The sequence below is a fragment of the Harpia harpyja genome, chromosome 6, assembly GCF_026419915.1.
Source record: "Harpia harpyja isolate bHarHar1 chromosome 6, bHarHar1 primary haplotype, whole genome shotgun sequence".
Lineage (NCBI taxonomy): Eukaryota > Metazoa > Chordata > Aves > Accipitriformes > Accipitridae > Harpia > Harpia harpyja.
In genome coordinates, this window is record NC_068945.1 from 4,096,241 (window position 1) to 4,122,773 (window position 26,533).

Here is a 26,533-nt window from a genome sequence, read left to right on the forward strand (position 1 = left end):
GTGTGTTTTTTTAACCACAAGATAAGCTATAGCATGAAGCTGCAAGATTTGAAACAAGCAGATATCATCCTGTAATAAATATCATTTAAAATACCAAATATTCTGTAATATAGCCATTCACCAAGTAAAAGTCTTAAAAGTTCCAAATAGAAATCCAACATGATTTGAGCATTACTTTCGATTTAACCAAGGGAAATACCTGAAGCAAAGAAATCCACAGAAGCGTGTGCTTTCCTAGTAGATATATTCAGTCAGTCAAAGGCTGTTAGTGTCAAAGTTTCAACCACGTAAAGGTTTATTCCTTGCGCTGAAGGGAAGGTCAATTGGTCAATTCTGGCCTTGAAAACAGGTGTCCATGAAACATCAAGGAGCAACAAGGAGTAGGGGAAGATGCTCCCCAAGGAAGGACAAGCCAGGAACTGAGGTTCACCACAGCACAAGCAGTTCCTTCACACACACACCCCTCCAGCACAGTCTCACAGGACCTGAACAGTGTCGATTAACAGCCCCCAACCAGGTGATGTGATAAATGTGCTCCAGGGTCCATCCACAAAGCCTGGTGAAGAGATAGGGCCAGAGACAAGGCTATAACCTAGGCCCAAGGCCTATCCAGGAGACAGGATGGAAGATAGGTACAGCTACAGCCTAGTGCAGACAGGCACTCGCTATTCAGTTCAATCGCTATTGAAAAGGGTTTGGCTCTGCCTTTCAAGTACTTTGTCGGCAGCTGTTAGATAACATCTTAGCCTGCTCCTTGCTAGACTAAACACGTCCATCTCTCTCAATCTCTCTTTGTGGGACATGAGCTCTAGGCTTTTTACCATCTGGTAGCCTTCTGCTGGACCCTCTTCAGTTTCTCCACATTCTTCTTTGGACATACTGTTCCAGGTGTGGGCTCAGCTGCACTGAGCAGGAGGAGACAGGAACTTACCGTGGTCTGCTGGCCATGTTCCTCCTAATGTGATCTACTGTTCAGTTTGCCTTGCTTGCAGTGAGAGCGTCCTGTCAGCTCATATTCGACTGGGCATCCACCATAACCCCCAGGTCCTTTTCAGCAGAACTGCTGCTCAGCCAGTTGCTGATACGTAGGGCAATTCTGCCCCAGCGTGGAACTTCACATGAGTCCTTACTGAAGACCCACGATAGGTCTTTGTTGGTCCTTTTCTTGAGATTATTGAAGTCTCTCTGGATTGAGGCTCTGCCATTTGTCTCTGCCACTTTCCCTACTATGTTGTTACCTGCAGAGATGCTGATGGTGTACTCTGTGTTCTCCTCCCAGTCACTGCTAAAGGTGTTGAACAGTATCAGCCCCAATATTGACTCCTTGGCTACCCATTACCAGCCATGAGTAAGGTGATGAGCTGCTGATCACCAGCCTTTGAGTCTGGCAATCCAGCCAATTTTCCCAGCAGTCCTTTTGTTTAGCCCACACTTCCTCACCTTCCAAATGAGGAGACACTATAGGGAAGCCTCACTGAAGTCAAGATATCCCCACCACCCTCTCCTCACCCATATAACCAGCCATTTCCTTAATGTCCATTGCTAGCTTTATCTCAAGCTGAGTTTTGTCGTTCTGTGTTTTGTGTCCAAGTACCCAAGCAATGCTTTTATAAGTTCTCTTTTGCCAGAGCATAAAATGCATCTTGTAAAATTCCCTGTCTTCCTCAACAATGGGATGATGTGTCCCTGAGTGCTCCAGAACTTCTCTTTATAAATCAGCCAGACCTCCTGAGCATCTTTCTGCTTCATGGCTGATTCCCAGGGATTCTACCTTGAAATTCCCTGTGTGAGGCAAAACCCACTCTCCTGAGTAAAGCATCCAAACTACTGCTCACCTTCCCAGCCTCCGTCCAGTTCCTGAACTCCAGCAGAAGGTACAACAGGCAGCTGAGACTAGGCCTGCCTTGAGTCACCACAGCACACATTTCCTTAAAGTCCTCAGGATATCTTAGGACAAAATAAAGAAGAAGAAAAAAATGTATTTAAGTTACACCCCATTTAGAATTTGACTGCCTTGTTCTCATTAGGAGTGGTACAGAGATCTTTAAAGCTGCAGATGGGCAGTGCTAGAGCTGGTTTGTCAGTGGGGGAAGAAGGAGAAATTCCCAGTGAATTCTCTGACAAGAAAGGGATGAGAAATGTAATGGTTCATTAATGTCCAGGCTGCTCATATGGAGTTTGTAAGGGGAAAATCAATTTTTACTTGTCCAATTATTGGCCACTGTATCTAATAAAGTGGTAAAAGATGCTATTTGTCATGTAGCCCTTGGGCTATGATTAGGGCTAGCAGTCCAGCAGCTTTCCTCATTCACACAGTAATCAACCCTGCTCTGCTGTAGGGAGCTGCGGCAGAGGTAACAGAAAATATGCTAGACTCAGGGAGATGGTAGTGTTTCTGTCCCCGGTATGCTGCGTGACCTCTGTGAACGCATCCCACGCCTCCTTTTTGTCTCGTCTGCTAAGGTTTTGTGTCAAGGATCGCTGGTTGCTACAGAAGGTGGTACAGGCGGACTTTGGTGCTGGGTAAGCGCTCATTGACACTGCATCATTGCGATAGTGGCAAGATAGCTGCATGATCAAAATCACCGTGCTGAACCTAAGTAAACAATGCTGTATGGTGTACATTTTTGTCCAGCTATTAAACAGGCAGCAATTTGGGTTCTTGCTTCCTTCCTCCCCCCCAGGTCCCCCATACGATCCTCCCTTCTGTCACAAATAGGCTGAATCCATCTTATTATTCCAAAAGGTTTACTAGGCAGAACATATAAGGCACTAGGGGAAATGCTGTCATTAGAAAACCAACGCTATCAGTCCTACTGGCACAGAAACGCCTATTGACGGAGCAGGAAAGCAGCAGCTGGGACTGTGCTTGGATGCGGGGAACCAGGTGTTCCTCCTCCTACTGAGATGAAGAAATGCGATAGAAGATCTTAGTCAGGCTGCAGTGACTGCAGTCCAAATAAGAGCTATTAGCAAGCTGCTCTTTTCTCTCTGCTGTGATACAAGAACAAAAATAAGTCTGTTGCTGGCTCCAGAGTGAAGAGGTTGATCTTTAAAATCAAAAGGCTCAGTGACTGTGGGGAAGGGGGCCTGTGTCTTTAAAGCCAGGTATGAAGGAAGCTACAGCTCATTACTTTATTTTTATAGCCATTATTATTTTCTGGGTTGTTTAACAGCATGCAGATGTTTGAAGGGCCTATTCAGCCTTCAGCGAATAAAATGCTGTTTTCTTTGCCAGTGACTGCAAGATTTTCAGGAAAGGACAAGTGTCCTCCCATGTGTGTGGACAGCATTCAGCACAGAGTAAATACTACTTGAATATAAATGATTGGTATGAAAACTGGTAGCAGCCTGACTTGGTTGATAGCATTGTTCTTACTGACAAATTCTAGATGCTCTTGATCCAAAGAAGTGAATTTTAAATATGTAATAGTGAATCTTTGAACTTTATTTCTTTAATATCCAAAGCTGGATTGAGCCATGCTTCTATAAGACGTGAGGATAAATTACTTTAACCATAGAAGCAATGCTTATTTAAAACCTGGATTTATTTTTTATCTAAAGAATCCATTATAAAGCTAATCTCAGTGAGCTTTCAGAAAATCTCTTCAACATTTTCAGCATCTCTATTCAGTGAGTAGAACTTCTTGCACGTCTCTTTTTTTGACCACCTCCTAAGAAAACAAAACAAAACCCCACCAAAATTGTACAACCCACTGAGAAACTGACACCTGGAAATCCTAGGAGCTGTCAGTTATGAAAAAATTTAAGATACGATATTCTCCTTACGTATAGACACACAAATTTCTGTTTAAAATAACTTGAAAGTCACTTTGAAATTCAAATAGGTCGCACCATATCTATCAAGAGGTTTGAGACTTCAGCACAGAATTGACTTACACCTGATATTCTACTAATTAAGTCAATTAAAAAGTCTTCTCCTAATAACTAATTAGGACCCTAATTCCTGTTTTCAGTTCGTTGGGCACCGCAGACTGTAAGTTACTTCTGAAAGTGAGACTTCATGTCTTGAACACTTACAAACGTAAATGCCCAGCACCGTTTCTCAAAAAGCCCTGCTTAATCTCCAGGGTACGTATCCCTCTTCACCCTGAAGATGAAATGTAATTAATGATGTACCAAAAAAAGAAGCAGCAACAAGGCACAGCACCTTTGAGCATAGAATGGGAATTGGGACAAATGAAAACCAGAGCTTCTGTGTTGCGGGAAATTCTGCTATTTCAGTATCTTGTTTTCTCCCAACTTGGGATGGAGAGCCGAAGACAATTTTTCATTGAATAAAATATTTTGGATCAAAGCAAAACTAAGTATTTTACTGAACTGCATTTCTGCATTGCCCCACATAGCCCCCATACATCTCCTGTCCAGCCCAGCCAGAGGGGAGAGGATGTTCTCCGGGGAACCAAAACCAGGGCACAAAATGGGACCTAAACTACAATTCCCATGAAGCAAAGCAACACCAGGCAAGGCAGTTACACATCAATGTAATTGAAAACATATGTCTGAACATACGTTAGTCCAAAGAGATAAAATACAACAATTTGGTCTGGGGGGAAAAGACATTTCATTTCAATACCATATCCCCCTTCAAGGATTTTTTCAGGTATTCAGCAAAGCTGAATAAATTTCAGTGGGAAACCCTGTACCAACTTTTATGGGGAATGAGGTGCTTGCTACAAGTGTTCTGTGTCTCTATCTAGGTAAACAATGTCATTAAATAACCCTCACAAAGAGCCTTAGATCCCATTTTAAAGGACAGTAGAGCAACTTATAATGCTCAGTAAAGGCTCCCTTTTCCCCTCTTGAGTGATCAGAGGTTCCAAACATTGTCACAGATGCAGGCTCTTCCTTGCCATCACCTACACCTTAGAGTTTCCAGCTGGAAAAAAGTGTAGAGGAGAGCATTGTTACCAGGAGGGAGTGTACCTCAGGCCTCAGACCCACTTAAATTTTTGGGAGGCCCTGCTGTTTTCTGCAGGGCTCTGCCCAAGTCCAGTGATCCACCCACTTAAATTAATTTACAGAATGAAGGCCCTCATGGTAGCAGGGAGTTTGGGATATTTACAGCACTACAGGAGTGCTAAGGCTTATGATTAATGGACTAACAAATGCCAGAGAAGTAGGAAGATTGGAAACCCAGTATCTCTGTCTCAGAGGAAAAGACCCTTATGCACACAGATGGTTGGTTTTAACTTAAATGGAAAAAGCAGCTTTTATTGTTAATGTTAAAAAAAAGGTAGTAAATCCCAAAGGATTGCACAAAATGGATATCCCAAAATTCAGAAACCATACTTCTTCCTCAGGAAGTCAAGGATTTTATTCCACATATTCCTTTGGGAATTATTATCCTAATTTGACACAAAATGATAAATTCTTAATCTTTTAATTATTGAGGCTTATAGATCTGCCATCTGTGTTATCCACCAAGGCTTCTTTCACCCTCTAGTAGCTGTGCAAAGCATGGCAGTTCAGCTCATTTGGGGTTGCTTTTTATTCTGTTACAGCGTTTTTCTCTGACTGGAAATCTTGCTGAAATACAGCTCCTCTGAAGAAAACCGGATCAAATAATTTATTCCATTTGACCTGTGAGGATAACTAACCAACACAGACTGTAACTGCAACAGCGTCGGCCTCTGAGCCCCTCGATTCATATGGTTTCATTCAGCTTGCGGTTTCCAGTCCCATGCTTCCCACTCAAAAACATTTTTGCCTTTACAACTATTAGCTACACTGAGTCAAGTGTATAAGAACACTGTACATATATCCTACCTGAAGCTCGTGAAAGTTTTCCATTCTACAAAGGAAAAAAAAAAACAAAACCTATGCGTACTTACACAAGGATGTGTTCATACCGCTTCAAATGTCAGTAGCAAACAGGAGGAATTAAGATTTTCCCTTGGGCTGAGGTACACAACAGCCAGTGAGTTCGCCTCTGCCAGCTGAGCTGTGGTAACTGCATATCCAACTCAGCTGGACGTCTAAGCAAATCTTTTTATCTACATGTCTAAAGAACACACTTAGGAAGTTACTGTAACTCCTTCAATGCATATGAAGTAATTAGCCATTAAATGGAATCACAGAATGAATCATGGAATGGTTTGGGTCGGAAGGGACCTTTAAAGACCATCTAGTCCAAACCCCTGCCACGGGCAGGGACAGCTTCAACTAGGATCAGGTTGCTCAAAGCCCCATCCAACTGGACCTTGAACACTTCCAAGGATGCTGCACCCACAGCTTCTCTGGGCAACCTGTTCCAGTGTCCCACCACCCTCACAGGAAAAAATGTCTTCCTTATGTCCAATCTGAATCTATCCTCTTTCGGTTTAAAACCATTGTCCCTTGTCCTGTCACTACAGGCCCTGGTAAAAAACTCTCCCTCCGCCTTTCTTACAAGCCTCCTCTACGTATTGAAAGGCCACAATGAGGTGTCCCCAGAGCCTTCTCTTCCCCAGGCTGAACAACCCAACTCTCCCAGCCTTTCTTCACAGGGGAGGTGCTCCAGCCCTCTGACCATTTTCGTGGGCCTCCTCTGGACTCACTCGAACAGGTCCATGTCTGTCTTGTGCTGGGGACCTCAGAGCTGGACACAGAACTCCAGGTGGGGTCTCACCAGAGCGGAGCAGAGGGGCAGAATCACCTCCCTCGACCTGCTGGCCACAGCAGTGCAATGTAAATATGCAGAAGTATGCACAAAAGGAGTATACAGTTGCAGATAACACAAGCACCTAAAACAGCTCAGTGACATCAGGAAAACACTCTTCTGTGGGTGGGCGATTTGTGGCAGCACTAGTCTGGTGCAATGTGCACATCCCCAGATGTGTGTAGCAATGTTCTGGTTTGCCAGAACCACAAAACTACTGAGGGAATAAACTCACCCATCTAGTGAAGGATCTGTATGCCACTTGATTTCCATGCAGGCCTATAGCGTTTGCACTGGCCCTTCCCAAGCTGAATTTCACCCCAGCCCAAGGCTGTGCCCATACTTGGAATGAACCCTGAGTTCAACGCAGAGTGTAGCTGCTCAACTGCAGGCTCCTAGAGTTGTCAAGGGTATGGTCAGTTGTACCAAGGTGTTGTGCTGAAGGAGGTACACCAGTGGCTGGTTTGTACTAACTCAACACCTTAAGACGGTCTTTGGTTTTATTAGATATTGGGCTTTATTCTGCACAGTTGATGCCAAAGGCTACCAGTCCAATGATAATTCAAGTGTGAAAATACTTTCCAGAGACAGCTGTATATGATTTTAGTCTACACCTATCTCAAATTTCACTATTAATCCAGAAACTTAAACACTCAGTGGTCTGGGGTTTTCTTCTTATAGAAAATAAAGGGATTAAGAAAAACTTGCTTAGAGGGGTTTTTAGCTTAGTGGCTTTTAGGCAAACTCTACTTACTGTCTTATTGAAAAGGCTGGGAGAAAAGAGGACAATACGCAAACCCTGCCATGTTATGCTGAATCCCAGGCTCTGGAACATATCCTTGGCGCTCAGGGCAGATCACAGCCTACAGCATCATAAATCAAACTGGTTTAAAGACAGGGTAGTGGGAGACTGCAAAGAGTGTCTTCACCTTATACCACCTGAACTGTGCTGAGTTGCCAGTCGGGAACTAGACTAGAAGTGACTGTAAATAAGAGGAAAAATAAAAGGATGTGGATTTTCCCCACTCAGCGTACCAAAATAAATACAGTCCAGACTGACAAGCCTCATGGCACAACTTGAAGATCTAGAAAGTGCCTGGGAGCTGCCGGAGCAGGCTGCTTCATAGCAGAAAGGGAGCTGAGAGCCGAGGGTGACAGCAAAGAGCTCATAGCAGCATCCTTGTGGGCACAGGGCAGCCCCACGGTACCTGTGCAACGCGAGCAGAGCAGGTTTGGCGATCCTAACCGAGCGCAGGCAGGAGTCCTGCGATTCCCAGACATGTCCGCAGCGAGGAGGCAGGTGCGAGGCAAAGCCAGCGGGTCAGGGTCGGGGACTGGCTGACCAGGCACAGGCAGAGCTGGAGGACCAAGGGTGAGGGCCTGGGCTGAGATGCAACTCCTGAGCAAAGCGGGGAGGCTCCCGGCAAGGCCTCCCACCGTGGCTCCTTCCCTGGTTTCTCGTCCAGTGTCAACCAGGCGCACCACGTCGGAGCTGGCCCGGAGCACCAGTGCCAAGCCCCACGGAGGGGCGAGGGGAAGCCAGCGGGTTAAAAGGGGAGGACAGCAGTACCTCTTTGACCACAAACCTCACCCTGCCCACCCACGCCGCCATTGCAATACACGGTAAGAAGGAGAGGCAAAACTTTTGGGAAAAGCCGCATCATTTGGTAACTTAAAATAAAGATTATTTTCCATCTAAACAAAGCGAGCAAGGGGAGCAGCGCTGCTCAGAAACAAACCTTAACACCCGGCGTAGTTTTGTGTAACGTCCCCTTCGCGCATTTCACTTCTGGTTTTGCAGAGTTGTCCGTGCCGGGAACGAAACGCGGGTCACGTTACTTCCCAGCGGTGCCATCCTGGGAATCACATCTCATCCCGGCCTGGCGGGGGGGACGGGACGGGACACGACACGGGACGCCGAATCTCACCCCTCAGGCCTCGCCAGGGGCCACGGGTGGCGGGCGGCGGGACGCGGGCTCTGCCCGCCCCAGCGCCGCAGGCAGCGCGCGCCCCCTCACCGCCGGGTGTCGCTGCCCGACGCCATTTCCCGGCCCGGCCCGGCCCGCACCGCCGCGCCTCGGGCGGGGCGGGGGAGCTGCCCGCAACCCTCCTCACCCCCCCCCCCCCCCAAAAAAAAAACCCCCTCCGGCCTGTGGAGGACCCCCCCCCCCCGCCTCCGCTGTAATCGTGCAGTGCCGGGTCCGGTGGTCCCCGCCGCTGCGGGCTTGGCTTGCCTTCCCTCCGGTGGAGGGATCAGCTGGAGCTGAGCGGGCGGGCCGCGGTCTGCCCGGCAGCGGCCTTTTCTACCCCAAAAGATGGGGGGAGTTGTGCGGCTGTGCTGACCCGCCGGGAGTCGGTCCCCGCCAGGCCCGGCTTGTGCAGGTACTGGAGGGCCCCCGGCACGGCCGAAAGCTCTTTTAATTCGTGACTCCGAAGTTTGGCTGGTGACGGGGGTAGGTTGGTCCGCTTCGTTTGATGGGTCTTTGGGTTTTTTCTCTCCTGCCCTTCGTTGGTGGAAGGAGCCAGTCACTGGATTTCGCAGTCAGAAAAAGCTCCTTCAGGTAGAATGACCTGGTCACGTCTCTTACTCTCTGCCGTTTCAAACTCGCAAGGCAAGAAGTAATTAAATACCGAAATGGCTTTAGATCTTTTCAAGTCAGAATGGGCAAATGCTGAAGTTGTTTCTGGTAGGAGAAGACAAAATCCAAGTCTTACCATCCCTCAAAACAGGTTTTTTCCTCTTTGATTTATTTTTCCCTCCTAGAAACAGCTAGTTTCTCTCAGCAGAGATCACAAGCTCTTCCCAGTTTTTGAGGGGAATCTTCTCGTACTTTTGGCTCAGTACATGTCATAAAAATCAATCCTCAGAGGAACTCTGAAAGTCAGTGGAAACAATGGGTTTATTTTTAAGTGTCCTTTTACAGATTGTGCAAATCAAACGTTGGGATATCAAGGCTTTTAGGCTGGAAGTAAGTAGAAACAAAACTGAAACTGACCTAAATTTGCCCAAAATGGGAAACAAAAAATACCCATAAAGCAGCTTATCCCCTTTGGAGAACTGTATGAGCCAGTATCAAGTGTTTGGCTGGGTTACCTGAAGGTAAGTGAGACAGTTAGAAAAGGGCTAGAGGATTAGATAGATAGACAGATAGATGGCAGCAGAAAAGGTGAGAAACCTAAGAAGCTAATATAAGGGTTTTCCAGGAAATTAAAATCCATAATGCAAAATCCATAATACAAGCAAGATAGAGAACCTAGTTTGGGTCTTAACATGAGAAACATCATGAAGGGACTGAGAACCAAAAGAGAAACCAAACGTGAACCTCCTGTAAAGCTGGGAATTATAGTGCCATTATTCAGAATGTTTGCTCTTCTTTCCACTTTCAGGAAAGGCTATTAAAATAAATCTTCCTTGGCAGACAAAGCAGTGGGAGGAAAATAGAGAAGCACAATGAAGCAAAAATAATTAAAGTGCATTAAAAATATATTGTATTGTATCTATGAGAGTTTCCCTTTTACAGCCATCTTGCCTTCTCTGGGACTGTGTCTAGTTCTGTTTGTTTGAAAAAGCTACTGCCAAAATGAAAAGAGGAGTCCTGGTCAGAGCGAGCCTTCCCTTACACCCACATCTGCCCAGGCTGGCTGTAACACACTTAGAAATATCCCTGTTCCTAATATTGCTCTGTAGTGGACTAAGTCAGGTCCCTCTACCCAGAGATTTGGGGAATCCAGAGCTCCAGCCAAGGCAGAAAACTGGTTATGGATTTTCCTGTGTGCAGCCAGGGCTGACAATTTGCAAACACGACTGCCACGCCTTTTCCTAAATACCACCGGGGATTTAAAAGAATCCAGGTATTTTGATTTCTCAGCAGTTTAAAATGGTGAGCAGAATGGCTACTCTCAAGGGTATAGGGATATTCTGAGGGCGAAAATGGCAGAAACCGATAGAAGTGAGTAGCTGCATGTCGGAGATCATTGCTCTATGGGTAGTGATGCTGGCTTAACAATATCAAATCAAATAAGTTTGGCTTTGCCAGTATATTTCAAAAATTATGCAGGGCTATACATCCAGCTCTGGTTATAAGGTCAACACAAGTGCCGAGTGGAAGATGGCCAATTTTTGCCTGTTTTGTCATGATATAACACAGAACAACAATGCAACAATTTATATAGGAACAGAATAAATAAAATGGAGCAGAGTTGACGTTAGTTTGTTTTTTCTCCGTCCTCTCACTTTCTGACTGGTGCTATAAAATACAAAATCACACTTTTAAAGGGGTGGTTGTTTAGGTCTTTTTTTCATGCTTCCAGCAGGCTACCTTTCCCTTTTCTGGGCCTCAAATACTACTTCTTTTTTCCCCCTCTTAGTATTGGAGAAAGTATATTCTGGATTGGAGTATGGTGTATGTTTGAAAAGAAAACGAAAATTGAAGTTTTTGCAGTCCACGGAATGACAGATCGTTAATAACCCGTAATACGCAGGCTTTCCATCTGCTATATATTGCTCTCAGGTCAGTTGGCCCTAGGAAAGCAGGAAGGAAATGGAAAGCTTCAGTGAACACGAACAAAAAAGCTTCTATAAGCCTGCAACGTATAAGTGAACTCCAAGCTGCTATTCCCTGGAAATGCAAAAGTTGGCTCTGCTTATATTTCTGTTTCTACTAGTAAATTCCTCCCTTTGCAGGAAAGACACCAGACAGACCTTTTCCGTACAATGGTCTGAGACGAAGGCGCAGCCTCAAGTGCTTTTGTTCCTGGGAAGGAATCTCCTCCCAGGCAGAAACCCCTCTGTACCTCCTAAAACTGTTTCTCTGCCTCAGATAAAGGCAAGTGTTCACCCTCTTTGGCTGTTCCGTGTGCACCAGGCCCTTCCTAGCTTGCAACTTCATCTACAGGCTTATTTCAAAAATGGAAGATCAGTGGCATGGTGAAAATCTCTCTTCATATGGATGTGTGCTTCTGACTCGACTAACTTGGGTTAGTTATACGGGTAACAAAATCACAAGTTTGGTCCGCAAGTTACAAGAGCAATACCATGTCGCTGTTGCAAGTATTTTAGCAATCTTATCTAATTAATGTTTAACGTGATTTTGGAAAAAAAATGCAACGACATATGAAAAAGCATAGACTACTTTACAGTTCTTTATAGAAGAACTGTTTTCAAAACACTTAAAAAAACCCTCCTGTATCAAAATGATGATTTGATTCGACCTGTACCATGGAGAAAAAAAGGGGTTGGAAGGAAAAAAAAATAAAAGATAGCGTTTGGCAAGAAGCCCCAAAGAGCTATAGACTTTTTTCCCCCTTTGCCTGGTGCACTGCTGAGAACAAGTCACGTGTGGGAGGGGCCGGCCCTACCCTTTCTGCTTTTTATAAGTGAGCTGACAAGTTTGAACATTGTTCTCATAAGGAAGTACACGGGGCACTTTTTTTTATTGCAAGTGCAGCACCCTTCTTAGTGGAAGCTTATGAACACATGTTTTGATGAAAGACTGAAAATATTAAATAAAAGAAGTGAACTTCAGGTTTCTGAAGGGAAGTGCTGTGCTTGCAAGGCCAGCTCTAGCAAAACAAGCCTAGCCACTGGAAGAGGAGAAGAAAGAATTGAGATCAGCGGGTACCCAGGGTTGTTGATGCAATAGACCTGGAAGGTAATAAACCCCCTTTTCTTCCCTGAACTTGGTTTCTCTTGTATGGTGTTTGGCTGTATATAATCCAGCACGAGACTCTCTGAATCTTATTTGTATATGGATTAAATGGCTATATTTATCTTCGTTAATTTAGGTACCAAACAATGGTTTCAGGTTTAGCTGTGGTGTCAAAAAGGGAAGGAACTGCCTTGGGACTTTTGGAGCTGCCATACAAGCTTTGCTGCTGTTGGCTGTCTGCTTTTGAAAGAAGAGATTAACATATCTATCCAAGGAGAACAAAGTCCTTTTCTGCCAATCACACTACAGTTAGTTGTGGAAAGTTGAATTTAGAATTTGGGACTACCCCAGTGTATTCATGTAGACTTAAATCCTCACCACGTAATTCTTACAGGTCAACCCTGTTCAAGCTAGGTCACCTCTTGCTGGTAAAATGCCTTCATTTACAACTGAAAGAAACTCTAATCCAAGCAAGTAAATGGTGGAGGTGATTCAGCAGGTGCTACGCTCCCCTGAAATCATCAGTAACCAGATCTGTTCTTCCCATTTTGCTCCCAGATCTTTGCTGCACAGTGACAGCCACTTTAGTCTACTGGAGGTCATAAATAACGTGCCTTACCATTTCTGCTGGTGCTGAAAGCCAAGTAGTGCATTGCTTCTCTTCTAGAGGTTGAGTCTTTGGCAGCCTCTCAGCTTTGAAGATGGGAAATTCTTCTGGACAGCCGCAGACCAGCAGACAAATTCTCTTCTGAAAGACATGTATCAGCGTAGACCTTTTTATATAGCATGCATTTTATCTGTTGCACAACAGTTCTCATGAAAAATCTGTTGCCACTAGGGATGTTTTGCCTGGCATCCTAGTGTAACTCCACCTTCACTAATTACGTTGTGTCCTATTTAGTTAAGATTAAACAAGGGGCACATAATACTTCAGCTTGCAAGTTACTGCTTTCCGTCCCAGAGGCAACTGTATTGCAGTACCACGTGGAGAGGTCCTTTCTGGTGCACTTGTCTGTAGAACCAGCTTTCCACAGCACCTGTAAAATGGTTCAGCCTCTCTTGCACAGACAATACCTATGCAGTAAGGGTTTTATGAGAATGACTGACTTGATATGTACAAAATATTTCTTTGGCAAAGTGTGTTGCTTACATACTAATGAACTCTGGGGACCTGTGATGGTTCTGCTTTTCTGCACGAGACCTATCAGTAAGTTAGGGTCATCCACCCAGAGAAAAGGATCTAGCTTCAAGAGCTGGGAACGGAATCCTGGCCTTTGCTTCCCCTTTCATGGGAGACTTCACTACCATGTGCCCCAATCTGCTCCTCGGTACGTGAGAGCAGAGCTGAAGGGAAAGACCCGCACCTGGAATGTGTCAGTGAGGTAAACGGCAGTGCTTTTATTGTTAGGGCCTTTCTCCAGCATTGCCTCAAAAATAAAGTGTTTTATTTAGAACTTGTGTCCCAGGCCAGTAACCGCATTTCTGTCTCTGCTGGCTGAGAGAGGAGCACCAGACCAGACCTGAACATCTTGGACTAAAAAACCAAGGATTGTTAGTTAGGATGAGAGGAAATGGCCTCAAGTTGCGCCAGGGGAGGTTTCGATTGGATATTAGGAAAAATTTCTTCACCAAAAGGGTTATCAAGCATTGGAACAGGCTGCCCGGGAAGTGGTTGAGTCACCATCCCTGGAGGTATTTAAAAGATGTGTAGACGTGGCGCTTAGGAGTTTAGTGGTCAACTTGGCAGTGTGAGGTTTATGGCTGGACTCTTAAAGATCTTTTCCAACCTAAATTATTCTATGTTTCTATGATACTATGACGATTCTATGATCATTTTGGGGGGGTCTCTTTCACTTCTTTCTGCTTTGTTTATTCAGCCTTTCAGGGCAGGAACTGCCTCCTGCTGCAGAGCCATCTTCAGCTACCTGTGCTTCCCTGGGACTTGCTAGGGCTGGTGAGAGCATACGTGACAGGGAACTGAGCCAAACAGCAGGGTCAGCACTGACATTGCCTCTGCTTTGGCAAGGGCTCTAAGCCTTTTGGAGGTAAATCCCAGGGCTGCCCGTGAGGCAGGGAGATGAACCTTCCTGTGGAAGAAATAGTGGTAGAGCTTGTCTGTGCTCTGTGGGCACCCAAGGAGGAAGGACGGGAGGCATGCCAGCGGGGTTGGGAGGAGAGGAGAAGCTGGGAAAGCACGAGTGCAGCCCCCAAGTTTGGGCTCAAACGGGGTCTGTGGTGAGCATGGGCCAAGAGGACTTGTAGAGTTAGCTGCCATGGTGGTTTGCTGCTATACATGCAACTCTATATCAATAAATAACACCAATACAACAACTGTTGAGAAAGGGCATAGCCAGGACACCACTTGGTCCAGTTTTGCCTCTCACAGGCCTATAGCTGGACGCCCTCCAAACCAACAGTTATTTCATCTATACTTGAGCCTCCAGGCTATGCTTCCTCCTAATAAAGATTAAACAGTCACGTTGCTAGTTTATCTCTCTTTTTATGGTTTTCTTTCTGTAACCCCCCACTCAGCCTTGTATAATAAACTTCTCAAGCTTTTAGTTGACAACCATTGCAATTGGCCCAGAGTGGTGTTACAGTGCTACAAGTTTGGGGGGTATTTTTGTGGACTTGTGCAAGTTTAGCCAGTACCGGCTCTCAGAGACTCCACAGGAAAGCGGGTTTTATTGGTCGTGCTGCTCATAGAAGTCCATCTGTGTTTTTGTCAAATTTCTCCATCCTGGCAGGTAATTCTTGAAGTGGATGGAGGGTTATAGCTAAATGTACCACTATAAGCATTGGCAGTTCAGTTTCCGTTTTCTGGGAAATGGCATGTGGATGTGACATTTGGCAATGGGAGGAAAATGTCTGGAGGAGAGTAGAGAGGGAGGGGGTAACACTGCTCCCTCGGAGCCTGCAAGCTCCAGAAGATAAATAATTTAGACCAGAGTTTTTAAGTAGACAGAATGAGACCGTGCTGCTACTCTCCATAATCTGATTCTCCGAGTTTCTTTTAATCATTCTAGGAAATAATATGCAGATTTGGGTTTTAGCAGGACTTCCAAGTACTTGTCAAACTGAATCAATGCTTGCATTAAAAAACATTCTTTGTAAAAACTCATTTCTGAGAAAGAGTTCGTGCAAAGTGAGTGCTGCTTCTGCAAAAGGCCTGGCTCACCTCTGGCCCACACCAGACGGGACATTGGAAAAATAACATGATTATAGTATGAAGAAGTATGTCTAAAGAAAGCCATAAGTCACCAATTAACATTTCAAACTTTAAAATGAACTGAAAAACCAAGTTAGCTACTGGCAGTCTTCTTTAGAAACGCTCGCCAGCATGTGGTGATACCCCTTTTCTTGCTATTTGTAAGTAATGGCGTAAATGAGCTATAAACTGTGACTCCTTGTTCTTTTTTTATGCTCCTCTGGCCTTGTTGTATACACAGGAGCGAGATTTCTTACTGAGATGTCAGTGCTCAAAAAAGTCCCAGTAAGGAAGCTCCAATACCACATTTTTACCAACATAATTTGCTTCATTTCTCAGAGGTTCCCCATCAGAGCGAGGTGCAGACTTAGCTATACAGCTGCATCTGGTGTGCAAGCGCTTATTTGATGTTACGTACCAGCAAGCTGTAATAATACCCTACCTCCTGCTATCGGTCTGCACTTAGCCTCGTTTAGGAGACCAACCTTTGAACTCTTATTTGATTCTTATCTGTACAGCCACCTTGGGTAGGACTGTTCTCAACATATAAGTAATAGCCCAGTGTACAGGGCTGTAAGGGTTTTTTAATGCTACTACTGGTAATTCCCTTTGCTGTTAGGGAATGAATTTTTATATTCTTTTGTATAATTACTTTATATTTTTATATATATATAGTTATTTTTATATATGGTTTATCTATTTTTATATTGTTATTTATAGTTTTATATTAGTGAAAAATGAGTACATCTGAATGTTACACAAATTATTTTAGATCTATAAAGAGTGCCCATGGTGGGGAAGGCTATGCTGTTTTAAGTAGCATTGGTGTCTGATGTGAAGGTTGAAGTTAAATCTTTTTCAAGGAGGAACCTGAGCTTGAATAAAGTATTAAATAATGAAAAAGAAAGGCATAGCCTTTAAAATTTTCTCTCTATTTCTGACAAACTTCAAAACGAAATAAATGCTTGGTCTGGTTTCCAGGTCAAAGGGAAGTGCCTGTTCCCGGGCTCATTGGCTAGCTGAAGGGATTTGCCGGAGCCCTGCTTTCTGTGCAGTGGAGACACTGGGAAGTGCAGTGCACTCTTTAAGCTGCTCTTGTTTGCACTGGAAGATGGGCTCATACAATCACAGGGCACAGAAAAGGTCTTACCTTTGCTCCCCTGCATCCTGAGGGTGGTATGCTCATCAGCGCTCCCTTCCTAGGCACAGCAGTGAAGAAGCACCAACCCCATGCCTGTCTTGCATCATTTCAGTTCTCCTTTTTTTCTCCTGTATGTCTAGCTTCCACTTCTTTTCCTCCACTTAGTTTGTTTCTTGTAACAGTCTCTTGCTGACCTTTTTCTGCTGGGCTTTCAGTTTCCCTTGCAGATTCATTAAAGCTGCCTGCACAAATGCTGTGAGAAGATGCAATGCTCCTGCTGACCCTTTGAGTATCTCAAGGCAGCAACTAGCAAGAGAAGGGGAACTCGCCCCTTCTCCCCCAGCCTCCAAACTGCCCCAGCAATGTCCAGCAAACAGGAACTCGCCTTGGCACAACCTTGTGAGCAAGAGGTCTCAGTGCAATCCTGGGCCCTTCACAGGACAGAACTTCAGCAGTAGCATTACATTCAAAGCTCCAGTGACAGTTTCTGGATACGTGCATAGTTTTGTTCCACTCTGTGTGGGTGTTGCAGAGAAAGCCTGCTGTCAGTGGTCAGGGCTGCCTGCTCAAACAACTAAAACCTCACCTGGGCTCTGCAGAAGACACCTTTTTGGGAATAAAAAAAAGCACAGCAGCCAGGTCGCTACATCACAGCCGATCATTCCCGTTTCTTCCTCTTGTTGCTCTGGCTTCCAGAAGGCTGGGTGGCAAATGGGTCTAGTGCTAAGCAAAGATTTAAGAGTGTTTTCATGCTGTGGCTTGATGAGCTACAATGCATAGGGAAACAGGAAGGTGGCATAATGCATGTGCCTGCTGTGGGGTGGGTATGTTTATTTGGACACGAACAAGTTACACTAGATAAGTGCCACCACACCATCCACTGCACACAAATGCGCAAGATTGTTGACTCGGGTCCCCTAAAGTGAAAGGGCAGTTGAGAAAATTATGACAGGTGAATATCATAATTTTTCCTAATGTTTGGACTAACTCTTGTTTGCTTTCTTACCTAGAGTACTCAGGGCCTGAATTTGTCAAAGCTTCCTCTGAAAGCACAATTCTCATGCATTTAGATGCTTGCTAATTTGAGCTGCAGTATAGGCTTTTCCTCTGCAGTGCTTTGATGAATCTTTTTTCTTTCCACCCCAAGAATCAGTTATTCTTGTTACGAGCTTTCCTCTTTTCATGCACTGCACCCCGACTATTGAATACTCCTTGAATTCCCTCACCTTTCCTGTCTAAGCCACCAAATGCAATTAAGAGCAATGTATCGGGTCTCTTGTTCCCGTTCTTTGATGGCCTTGATTGCCACCTGAGCTATTTCTCGGTAACCAAATTCTCTTTCTAGAAAACAGTGCTTCTCTGGCTCCTGGGCACTGCAATATTCTTCACATCACTGAGGTTTATAAGGTGTTTGGTGAAAGGTTCTGTAGAAATGTCAAGTACTGGTTGGTATTCATGAAAAACAGGCTGTTCCCTAAGCCATTAAAACTAAGAATATGTTCTTGCAGGAACCAAGATGTCTTTGCCAAAAGATGTCAGTATGGAAGAAATACCGCTGGAAGATGATGAGCGAGACAGCATAGAATACAAGATCCTAATGGCCTACGCCCAGCGGCGGTTATCTGTCAGTAAATACGGGAAACTTCTGAAAAATGAGGCTAATGTGCAGAAATCATCGTCCTTAATTGGGACAAAAGTAAAGACTGACCATCAAAGGGATAAAGATGGACCAAGCCAAAGAGTAGTTTATCAGGGTGGCATGATGCAACAGCACAGCAAAAAGCAATCAAAAAGAAAATACTTGCCAGGATATTGCCTAACTTTTCTCTGTGGCAGAGAAGAGCAGGAAAAGCCCCAAATGCTGTCATCACACCAAGATCACACGGCAGGTTTCTCTGTTTCTGAGGCACAATCTGAGAGCCTTCAAGAAGGGAATTCTCAGCATCAGACAAGTATGTCTTAGTTCTTTCCTTTTGCTGTTTGTCTTTAAATCTCTCTCTAAAGAGCTAAAATGGCTGGTGGCCTGTGGAAAGGCAGGAGGAGGAAGGTGGTTTCTTTCACTTTTTGGTCACCTCTTATCCTAGCTCTATTGATTTCCAGTTAGGAAGGCAGATTGCCAGCTCTTCAGTAGTGCTTGCAAACACAAGATTCACGCCTGTGACTGGCTTTTCTGTTTTCCATCATATGGTGGTAAGTATCACATAATTGCACAGGTGGTTTTTTTCACAAGCATTGGCTTTTTTTTTTTCATACCTGGCTAAAAAGAAAACATAAAACACTGGTCAGACTGAATACCTCCACACTAAAATCAAGGAAGAGAAGTTGTTTGAAGGCCCGTCCAAGGAGCTTTATCATGTGATAAGTATTTCACACTAAAGACAGAAGTGCTAGGTTCTGCTTGAAACTCTGGTGCCAAGCAGTTGGCAGTGACCAGCCTCAAGCACAGAGCAACCCGTGTCTCTGGGCCACCTCTCATAACCCCACCATATATCTTAAACGGAAACAGTCTTCCAGAGCTATTTAAGCCTCCCTTACACATTGCTATTATGTGTAAGTCGGAACCTGCCCTCCCATCTGTTGGAAGAAGAGGTGGTAGGTGGCTGTAATCCATCCGACATCCAGGGATCCCATCCATGTAAACATCTTGTACCCCAGCCCCCAAAGCCAGCCCCACGTCAGGTGCTGTACTGCAGGCAATGAGATTTGACCTTTTCTGCTCTGGATAATAACTATTACCTTAAATTCTCATACAAGACTGAGCGAGGAGGATGAGGTATCCCCATTAAGTTGCCATATACAGTATATGATAGATTGCCATATTGTTTTCATATACATAAGGTAGGGTTTTTTTTGTTTAATTTGTGCCAGCTTGATACTGTTGGACTCGCAGCAATTGCTCTCCCCTTACACTGCATTTAAAGATATTTCTAAAAATTATCCATCACTGACTTCTCCAGCCTAATGCCCCATCCCTGATCAGTTTAACTGTCCTGAGGGCCAGCTCCTACCCACCAAGCCCGTAACCCTCCCTGCTGCTAAATCCAGCTCTGTCTCTCAAGAAAGGGTCCCTGCCTCAGCCCAGTGCCTTTTGCTAGGGGGAAATAACTATAACTTTCCATTATTTGGTTGCCAGAGACATATGTCTGCATCCAGATATGCCTTTTTATGTCCATTTTATTTTCACATTGCCAAGGAAAGCACTTGAGAGTTTGGGTGCAATCACTTGATGGCCCTGCCAATACACTGCCATGTTCCCCGCAGCACGGGTGGCAGCATGGCCTCGAGGTAAAACTTCCCCATGCTGGGTGTTAACCTCCCTGAGGATCCTGCTTGGCTTCAAATCTGGGCTTTGCCTGCCCTTCAGCAGCTTGCTGGACCAATTCCTAAAACATTATCGTTATCATCATCATCATCATTATTATTATTATTATTATTCACTTACACTGCTAGCAGCTGCACTGCAAGCTTGGTCAGGCCATTCTAGAGCAAATGGGGGTGCTTTGGAGGATTACCCATCTAAATCGAAAGCCTGTTCAATGTAAAACCAGTTGCCTAATCTTAGGTTTCCAAAGCCGTGAACAGCCCGATCCCCTTCCTAGAAGTTTAGCAGCTCCCTGACAAGCTCTCCAGGCAGATGAGGAGATGGAAATGTCTTGGGGTTGATTCAGCAGCCTTGAAATGCAGTTTTTATTGGCTGCATTAACCCCTGCTGCCCTCACAATAAACTCTGCTTGTGAATTTTACACGTTATGGGTCAGACCAGATGTCTGCTGGTCATGCAGGAGCTGCCACTTGGCAATGGTGGCGGGGAGATTTTTTGCATCCCAAACTCTGTAACGCGAATTGTGAGGAAGAGCACCTTTTAGATGAAACAAACCTTGCAACAGCTCCTCTTGCTCTCTTTACTATAGCAGGATTCCTGTCGGCGTCCCCTCAAGGAGCAATGCCTTCAGTCGGTGAGGGTCCTGAACAGGGTTATTACACAAGGTGGATACAGCCAGTCTGGTTGCTGAGTTCTCCCAATATTCATGTCAGCTTAATAAAACGGTGTCAAGGACACGAGAAGCTTTTGTGCCAGAGGTGCCTCTGAAGTGAAGTCTGCTTCTCCCTTGCTCAGGATTAGCCTGTGAAAACAAGTGAAGAGCGTTCAAATACACCATCTTTTCTGAATCTGGACCTATAGATGAACTAATCATGGGCAATACAACTACAGTCTAAGATTCACAGTCCTATAAGAGCAGTACTCATGTTTCGTAATACATGATGTGCTTCTGGCTTGCAAGGATGTATGCTAGTAAGCTACACTCACACTTGCTTCTGTATGGCCTCTGTATAGCTAGCTGCTGCTCAGATACTAAAGAGGGGCTGTACTGCATGACTTGTCTCTCTAAATTATTACCAGCTGATCTCAAGCAATAGCAAAGGCCCAGCACGGGGAAATGTATCTCTTGGTATCCTCTGGGCAACTCCACCTCAGGGGGCATGTAAACAAGTAAATCACTGAATTATTTCCTGGAAAGATTAATTGCCGCCTTTATTTCCCACCCTCCTTCCCAAACAGGTGAAACAGCAGATGTCAACCACATTGCAGACAAACTTGCCAAGCTTGTTACTTCCAGATCCCAGGAATCTCCTTCAGATGCGTCATTCCAGATAACGCATCAAGCCCTGTGTCTGGAACAAGACAATAGCAATGCTACTGATGGAAGTGAGGGCGAGGAACATGGTAAGGGTGAAGAATTTCATGCTCACAGGCAGTATGTCAGGTTGGGATTGCACACTGAGGCATTTTTCTCTTAGACATGGTGAAGCACTCAGGACTTCTGCGGTAAGATGCTGTGAAGAAGGAAGTTTGCTCTGCTGGTTCTTGCTCTGTTGTCCACATTTCAGGGACTGCTCTTGCAGTCCTCTAACAAGTCCTGCCTGCTACTGCAAGTAAAGGAAGCATCCTTAAAAAGCCAAGGAGTTGTGACATGAGAAAAGGAGGATGAAGGCAGTGACATAAGGTGACAGAGCTGTGGTAGGAGTGGCAGTACTGGTGACCGAGCACTACACCGGGGCTCAAAGGCCACAGACCAGTCATTGGGGCAATAATGTCTTGGCGAATCCCTCTTCAGTGACGGGACAACACTGCTCAACAATCTCTGTTAAAAGTCTGAACTGCTTGTCTTCCATGACGTCTGCAGAGATTTAGTTTTAATGCAAGCTTTCTAGGGATTTCTGGTTACAAGAGGCATCCTGCCATACTTGCATTTTCTTTAATCTGGCAAACCCAGAGTTTGTCCTAATGAGTTGCAGGAGGTGTAATTGGTAACGATGAGGGGATTTTTCCCCCCTAATTTTAAGTCTATTTTCATGGGCTTTGCTAGCTGCTCTTTTGTTCTGGCTTGCTATCAGACATACCTCAAAGCCCAAAGGGCTGGCAGTGGGATGTTAAAGCCCCTGCTCTTTCCCAGATTCTTAACTGGAGCAAAACATCAGGCAGGTGGAGGAACAGCATTGCTTACTCCACGCAGACTAGAACAGTGAGCTTCAGCTTAAAGCCTGCATACACAACTCTGTAAATTTGCCACAAACTAGCAGCTGTTTTCATGATTAAGCGACACAAGGGCTTTTGCCATCATTTGCTATCTGGATCCTACTAGAAGGCTGCGATATTTATGCTACTCTTTTCTTTAACAGATGAAGAAAAGATAATACAAACAATAGTTTCACTGTTAAGACAATCAGGGGACCAACTAGAAGAAAAGGTAACTCCTCCTGTTTTCGGAAGCTACACAGGCTAGAGCGTGAGAGAGAGATTACACTTCTCTTGGGAGTGAATGTTTTATAAGCCAGCGCACTCTGTCTCTATCCTGAACTTCGCTTTCCACATCTAGGGCTTTCTGAAAACATCACCATTCATCCTGAAATCTTTCTTAAGACCAGAGGACTAGCAGAGATCTCTGTTGGGGTGTGGGAAGAAGGCAACAAAAATGTTGTGCATTTAAAAGAGGAGTCACTTGCCTCATTCCCACTGAGTTTCATGGGATGTCGAGCACTCAACTGACTCTGAGAAATGTTTGTGCTTACATTAAATTTGGCATACAAGCTGTTCCCAGCAGAGGGAGAAAACTCTACAGCTTTGAGTGTGTCTGTAGGGAAATAAATCTTCTGAGTGCCCTTTGAAAGCCCTGCCCAAAAGCTATACAAGAACCCCGGCATGAGTCCTTGAGACGGAGTGGATGTTTTCCTCTATTAAAAATATAGGTACTTGTTCCTCTTACTCCCTTCTTTAGCTGCCCCTTCTGCTCTGTAAAGGTAGACTCCCACATGGAGGACATGCTCAGCTCCTGCAGCAGAGAGGTACCCAGGTGCAGTAAGAAGCATCACAAAGACCGTGACTGAGCAAAAGGAGCTTAGCATGGCAGCTGTTGCCAGCATTTCTCACAACCTTGCCTTTACCGTAATCTTCCCACTCCTCCTGTATTCCCATGCCTCCTCACCTGCAGGTCTCAATATCAGTGTCACACTTGTTTTGCTTTCTCTGTCTCTGCTTCTCTCATTCAAATGCAAAAAGACCTGAAGAATTTTTTTTTTTTTTGAGGCAAAACTATAGAGCCACCTCCAGAGCCTGAAGGAGCAGCTTTGCAGTGAGGTGTGGGGTTTGTGTGTCATCAGTTGCATTCACCACCACCATTAGACTATATTGCATGTATTACCTAGAGATGCTCTCCTTTCCCAGTGAGATGGGGAAAGCAATTCCAGTGAAAGTGGCTCAATTTAACCAATCCTTATTCTTATTTTCAGATCAAAAAGGACAGGGTTTTCTATCAGCATTTTACAGATATGCTGTCCTACACCTTCTTCAAGAGGGTCACTGATTTGTTCCTGGAGGATGTCTCAGCAGATTCAACAAGTGAGCCAGAAGGCCAAGTACAATGCACGAAAGTTGCCTTTACAATGGAAGTTGCCACCAGACTTACCGCTGTGGATAACCATCCTATGAACCTGGTCTTGGGCTTCGGATTAAAGTACCTCAGAGAACACTTCAAGCCATGGATTCAGGACCAGGGTGGCTGGGTATGTGTTTTGCTTCCCTTGACTTCTGCAGAGTCTAAGGCAACTTGAAGCAGCACACTTTTACAGAACTAACACGGGCCAGATGCAAACCAAACTGCAAATTCTTTAACACAGTGTGTACTCCAGCTGTGGAATTACTTGCTACAAGACATCTTCTATGATGCAAGCTTTCTATTTACATAGGTCCAAAAATCAATAGGAGACATTCACAGAGCGTTGTTAAGTATAAAACAGCATTCCTAGCACAGACAGTCTCTCAACCACAAATAGCTGAAGCCTGGGAGAAATACCAGCAAAATTCATGCTTGCCCTAATCCTGTACTTCCCCCTGGTAGTGTGCCGTTGGCAGGCTGTGGGGACAGCATAGTAGTTCAGCAGTTCATCCAGTCTGCCCTTACAGTGTGGTACGCTTCCACTTGCCCTGTACACAAAGGCATCTCTGTATCTTCATATCCTTCTTTCAAAGCCAGTTGTGCAAGGTGCTCTTTTGCCAGCAGTGGTGCTGAGCTGCTGCCCTTCACAGCTCAATTACCTGGATTTGCTGGGAGGCACTTGCATTGGAGATCCTGGTCCTTTCGTGCTTCGTGAAATGAATGGAAACATTCAGCAGCTGTACGGCCTGTGTCCATTGGAATAGATAGCATGTGAGGTCAGGAAATCCTACTGGCAAACCTACTGACTGACCTCAGCAGAGTTGAAATTAGGATGTGGGTCCTCACTGCTTTTATAATTGTAAGTCTTCTTTCTATGTTACAGGAGAAGGCTCTGACTTCACTGGATCAGGATGAAGTAGAGTAATCATGACTGAATTAATTCTTCAGGGCGCAGGAGCCTTCAGTTAAGGAACATGCAGGATTTTACCACAATCTGATGCCAGAATGATTAGTAGCTATGTATTTTTATTTTTTTCCACGGGAGGTTGAAGTGTTGCATGGCTAGCGCTGATGGGTACAATTGCACTTTCTTAAAGTTGGTATTGATGTAGAAGCGTTCTTCAGTGGATATGAAGGCACCTTCAACTTCCCTGGAGCATTCAGCTCCACAGATAGTGATTTTAGGTACCTTTCTGAGTGGAGATGCTTGCCACTACTCCTATGGATGGATGTTAAAGTGCCAACCAGAGGAAAATATCCAAGTACGCAATCAAGAACCACTGGACTGTGATCAAACATCAACCAAGTGAGACAAGTGCTGCTAGTTTTGTGTGGTTCATACTGGTATAATCCGTTATCAGTGCCTCTGTACCTTGTTAGAAGACACACCCACACATTTCTATCAGTTTCCTCCCCACCCGGATTAGATTCTCCAACGTACTGATGCCATTTTATACTTCTGAAAGGGACTGAGTAAGGTTAATGAGCGCTTTTTACCCCAGTGCCTTCCCCATTCCCCCAAGAAAATAGACATGATCTACCTACAGATGCTTTTAATTCAAACTCTTCTGTTTTAAAGCCCTTCAAAGCATAGCACAATAGATGTTGACTTTTGCAGCATTATTTTGTCCATTAATGTGGAAGATACAAACATTGGGAGAGCTTTGTAGTCCAAGAAAATTAAAACTTATCCTACTGTGTCAGTTTTCCTCCTTATTCAGAAGGAGCTCAATGCTATGTGTAATCTCAGAGATTTCTCTGTAAATTGAACTGGCCCTTCAGCCATTGAAAACAAGCGATCTGATTAGAGTTCTTGAATCTCTATGTGTGGCAGTGGAAGGAATAACAGTGCATCATTTAGAGTAGAGGTGGATGCCAGTGAAACTATTGATGATTTTGAGGCTTGGTTTGTGGCCCATTTAGTTGATGACTTTGGGATTTCCATCCCCCAAAAATTCCCAGAGGAGAAAGAGGGAACTCAGGACATCTGCTGAAGCTGTAAAACCATGGTATCGCTTCTGTCACTTTTCAGTACAAACAGGTGATATTTCCTGAACAGGCTCTCTGCCTCTTGGTAAGATAACCTTCCATTACGGGTGCTCAATTCTATGTGTACAAGTACGTTAACTACAAAGATTGCATGAAGAAGTTATTAACAAATCATGAATTTGAATGAAAATGATGAAAAGCATTTTAACCGGATGTGTAAAATATGCAACGCTACCAAAGATCAAGTATTTTTCTAATAAACCTTATGCTTTCAACTCATGCGTAGCAAACTCTGCCTCTTTGGACACGTATATGTGAAACAAAAGATGGAGAAGGTGGAAGTGAGTTACCTTTGTTTCCCTTCTTCAAAGGAGTTGGGAAATACTTGATCTCTCTCTTGGCTGTAAATCTAAGATTCCCTTAGTTTTAAGAACATCCACTCTTTCTGATCACATCAGATGTCCCCAAAGGGGGATGATTTGTGGGGGGAGAGGCAAGAACTTACTCAGAATTTCAAAATGTTGTTCTTCTCCTTCCATATCTTTCTCCGACATCTTTTTCCTATGGAAAAAAAAAATATATATGAGGCATTGTACCCTCCCACACATCAGAGGCTACTGCTTTATTATAAATTTGATTGGCTTCTAAAGCAGGTTTGTTAGCTAGATTTTGGCTCTGAAGAACTAGATCTGATTCCATTTTAATTACACTAAGACTAGACTCGGTCTGCTAGCGTACACCAGTTTGCCATTAGTTGGGCGCTAGCTTATGGAAGTCACTTTTTGATTTTCTCTGCTTGATCAACAGTCTGCTATTTAGCAAGGTGCAAATTCTGTGTTTGTGAGTGTGGTTTTCCAGCTGAAGGTTTAGCAGCCCTAAACCCACACTTGTCCTTCATCCCCAGTCTGGTACCTCAGGGCCAGTTTCATGCCAAGAGCGGAGCCAACAGCA

General features: G+C 44.6%; 1 protein-coding gene across 1 annotated transcript; it reads left to right on the forward strand.

Annotated features, from left to right (window-relative positions):
• The first annotated feature begins 12,087 nt into the window (after positions 1-12,087).
• On the forward strand, positions 12,088-25,857 carry BCL2L14 (BCL2 like 14). Its single transcript, XM_052790974.1, has 6 exons — positions 12,088-12,312; positions 18,167-18,610; positions 21,220-21,384; positions 22,341-22,408; positions 23,448-23,720; positions 24,477-25,857. Exons 2-6 carry the CDS (start codon positions 18,175-18,177, stop codon positions 24,516-24,518), a joined length of 984 nt encoding a protein of 327 aa, XP_052646934.1. The 5' UTR covers positions 12,088-12,312; positions 18,167-18,174; the 3' UTR covers positions 24,519-25,857.
• Positions 25,858-26,533: the final 676 nt, after the last annotated feature.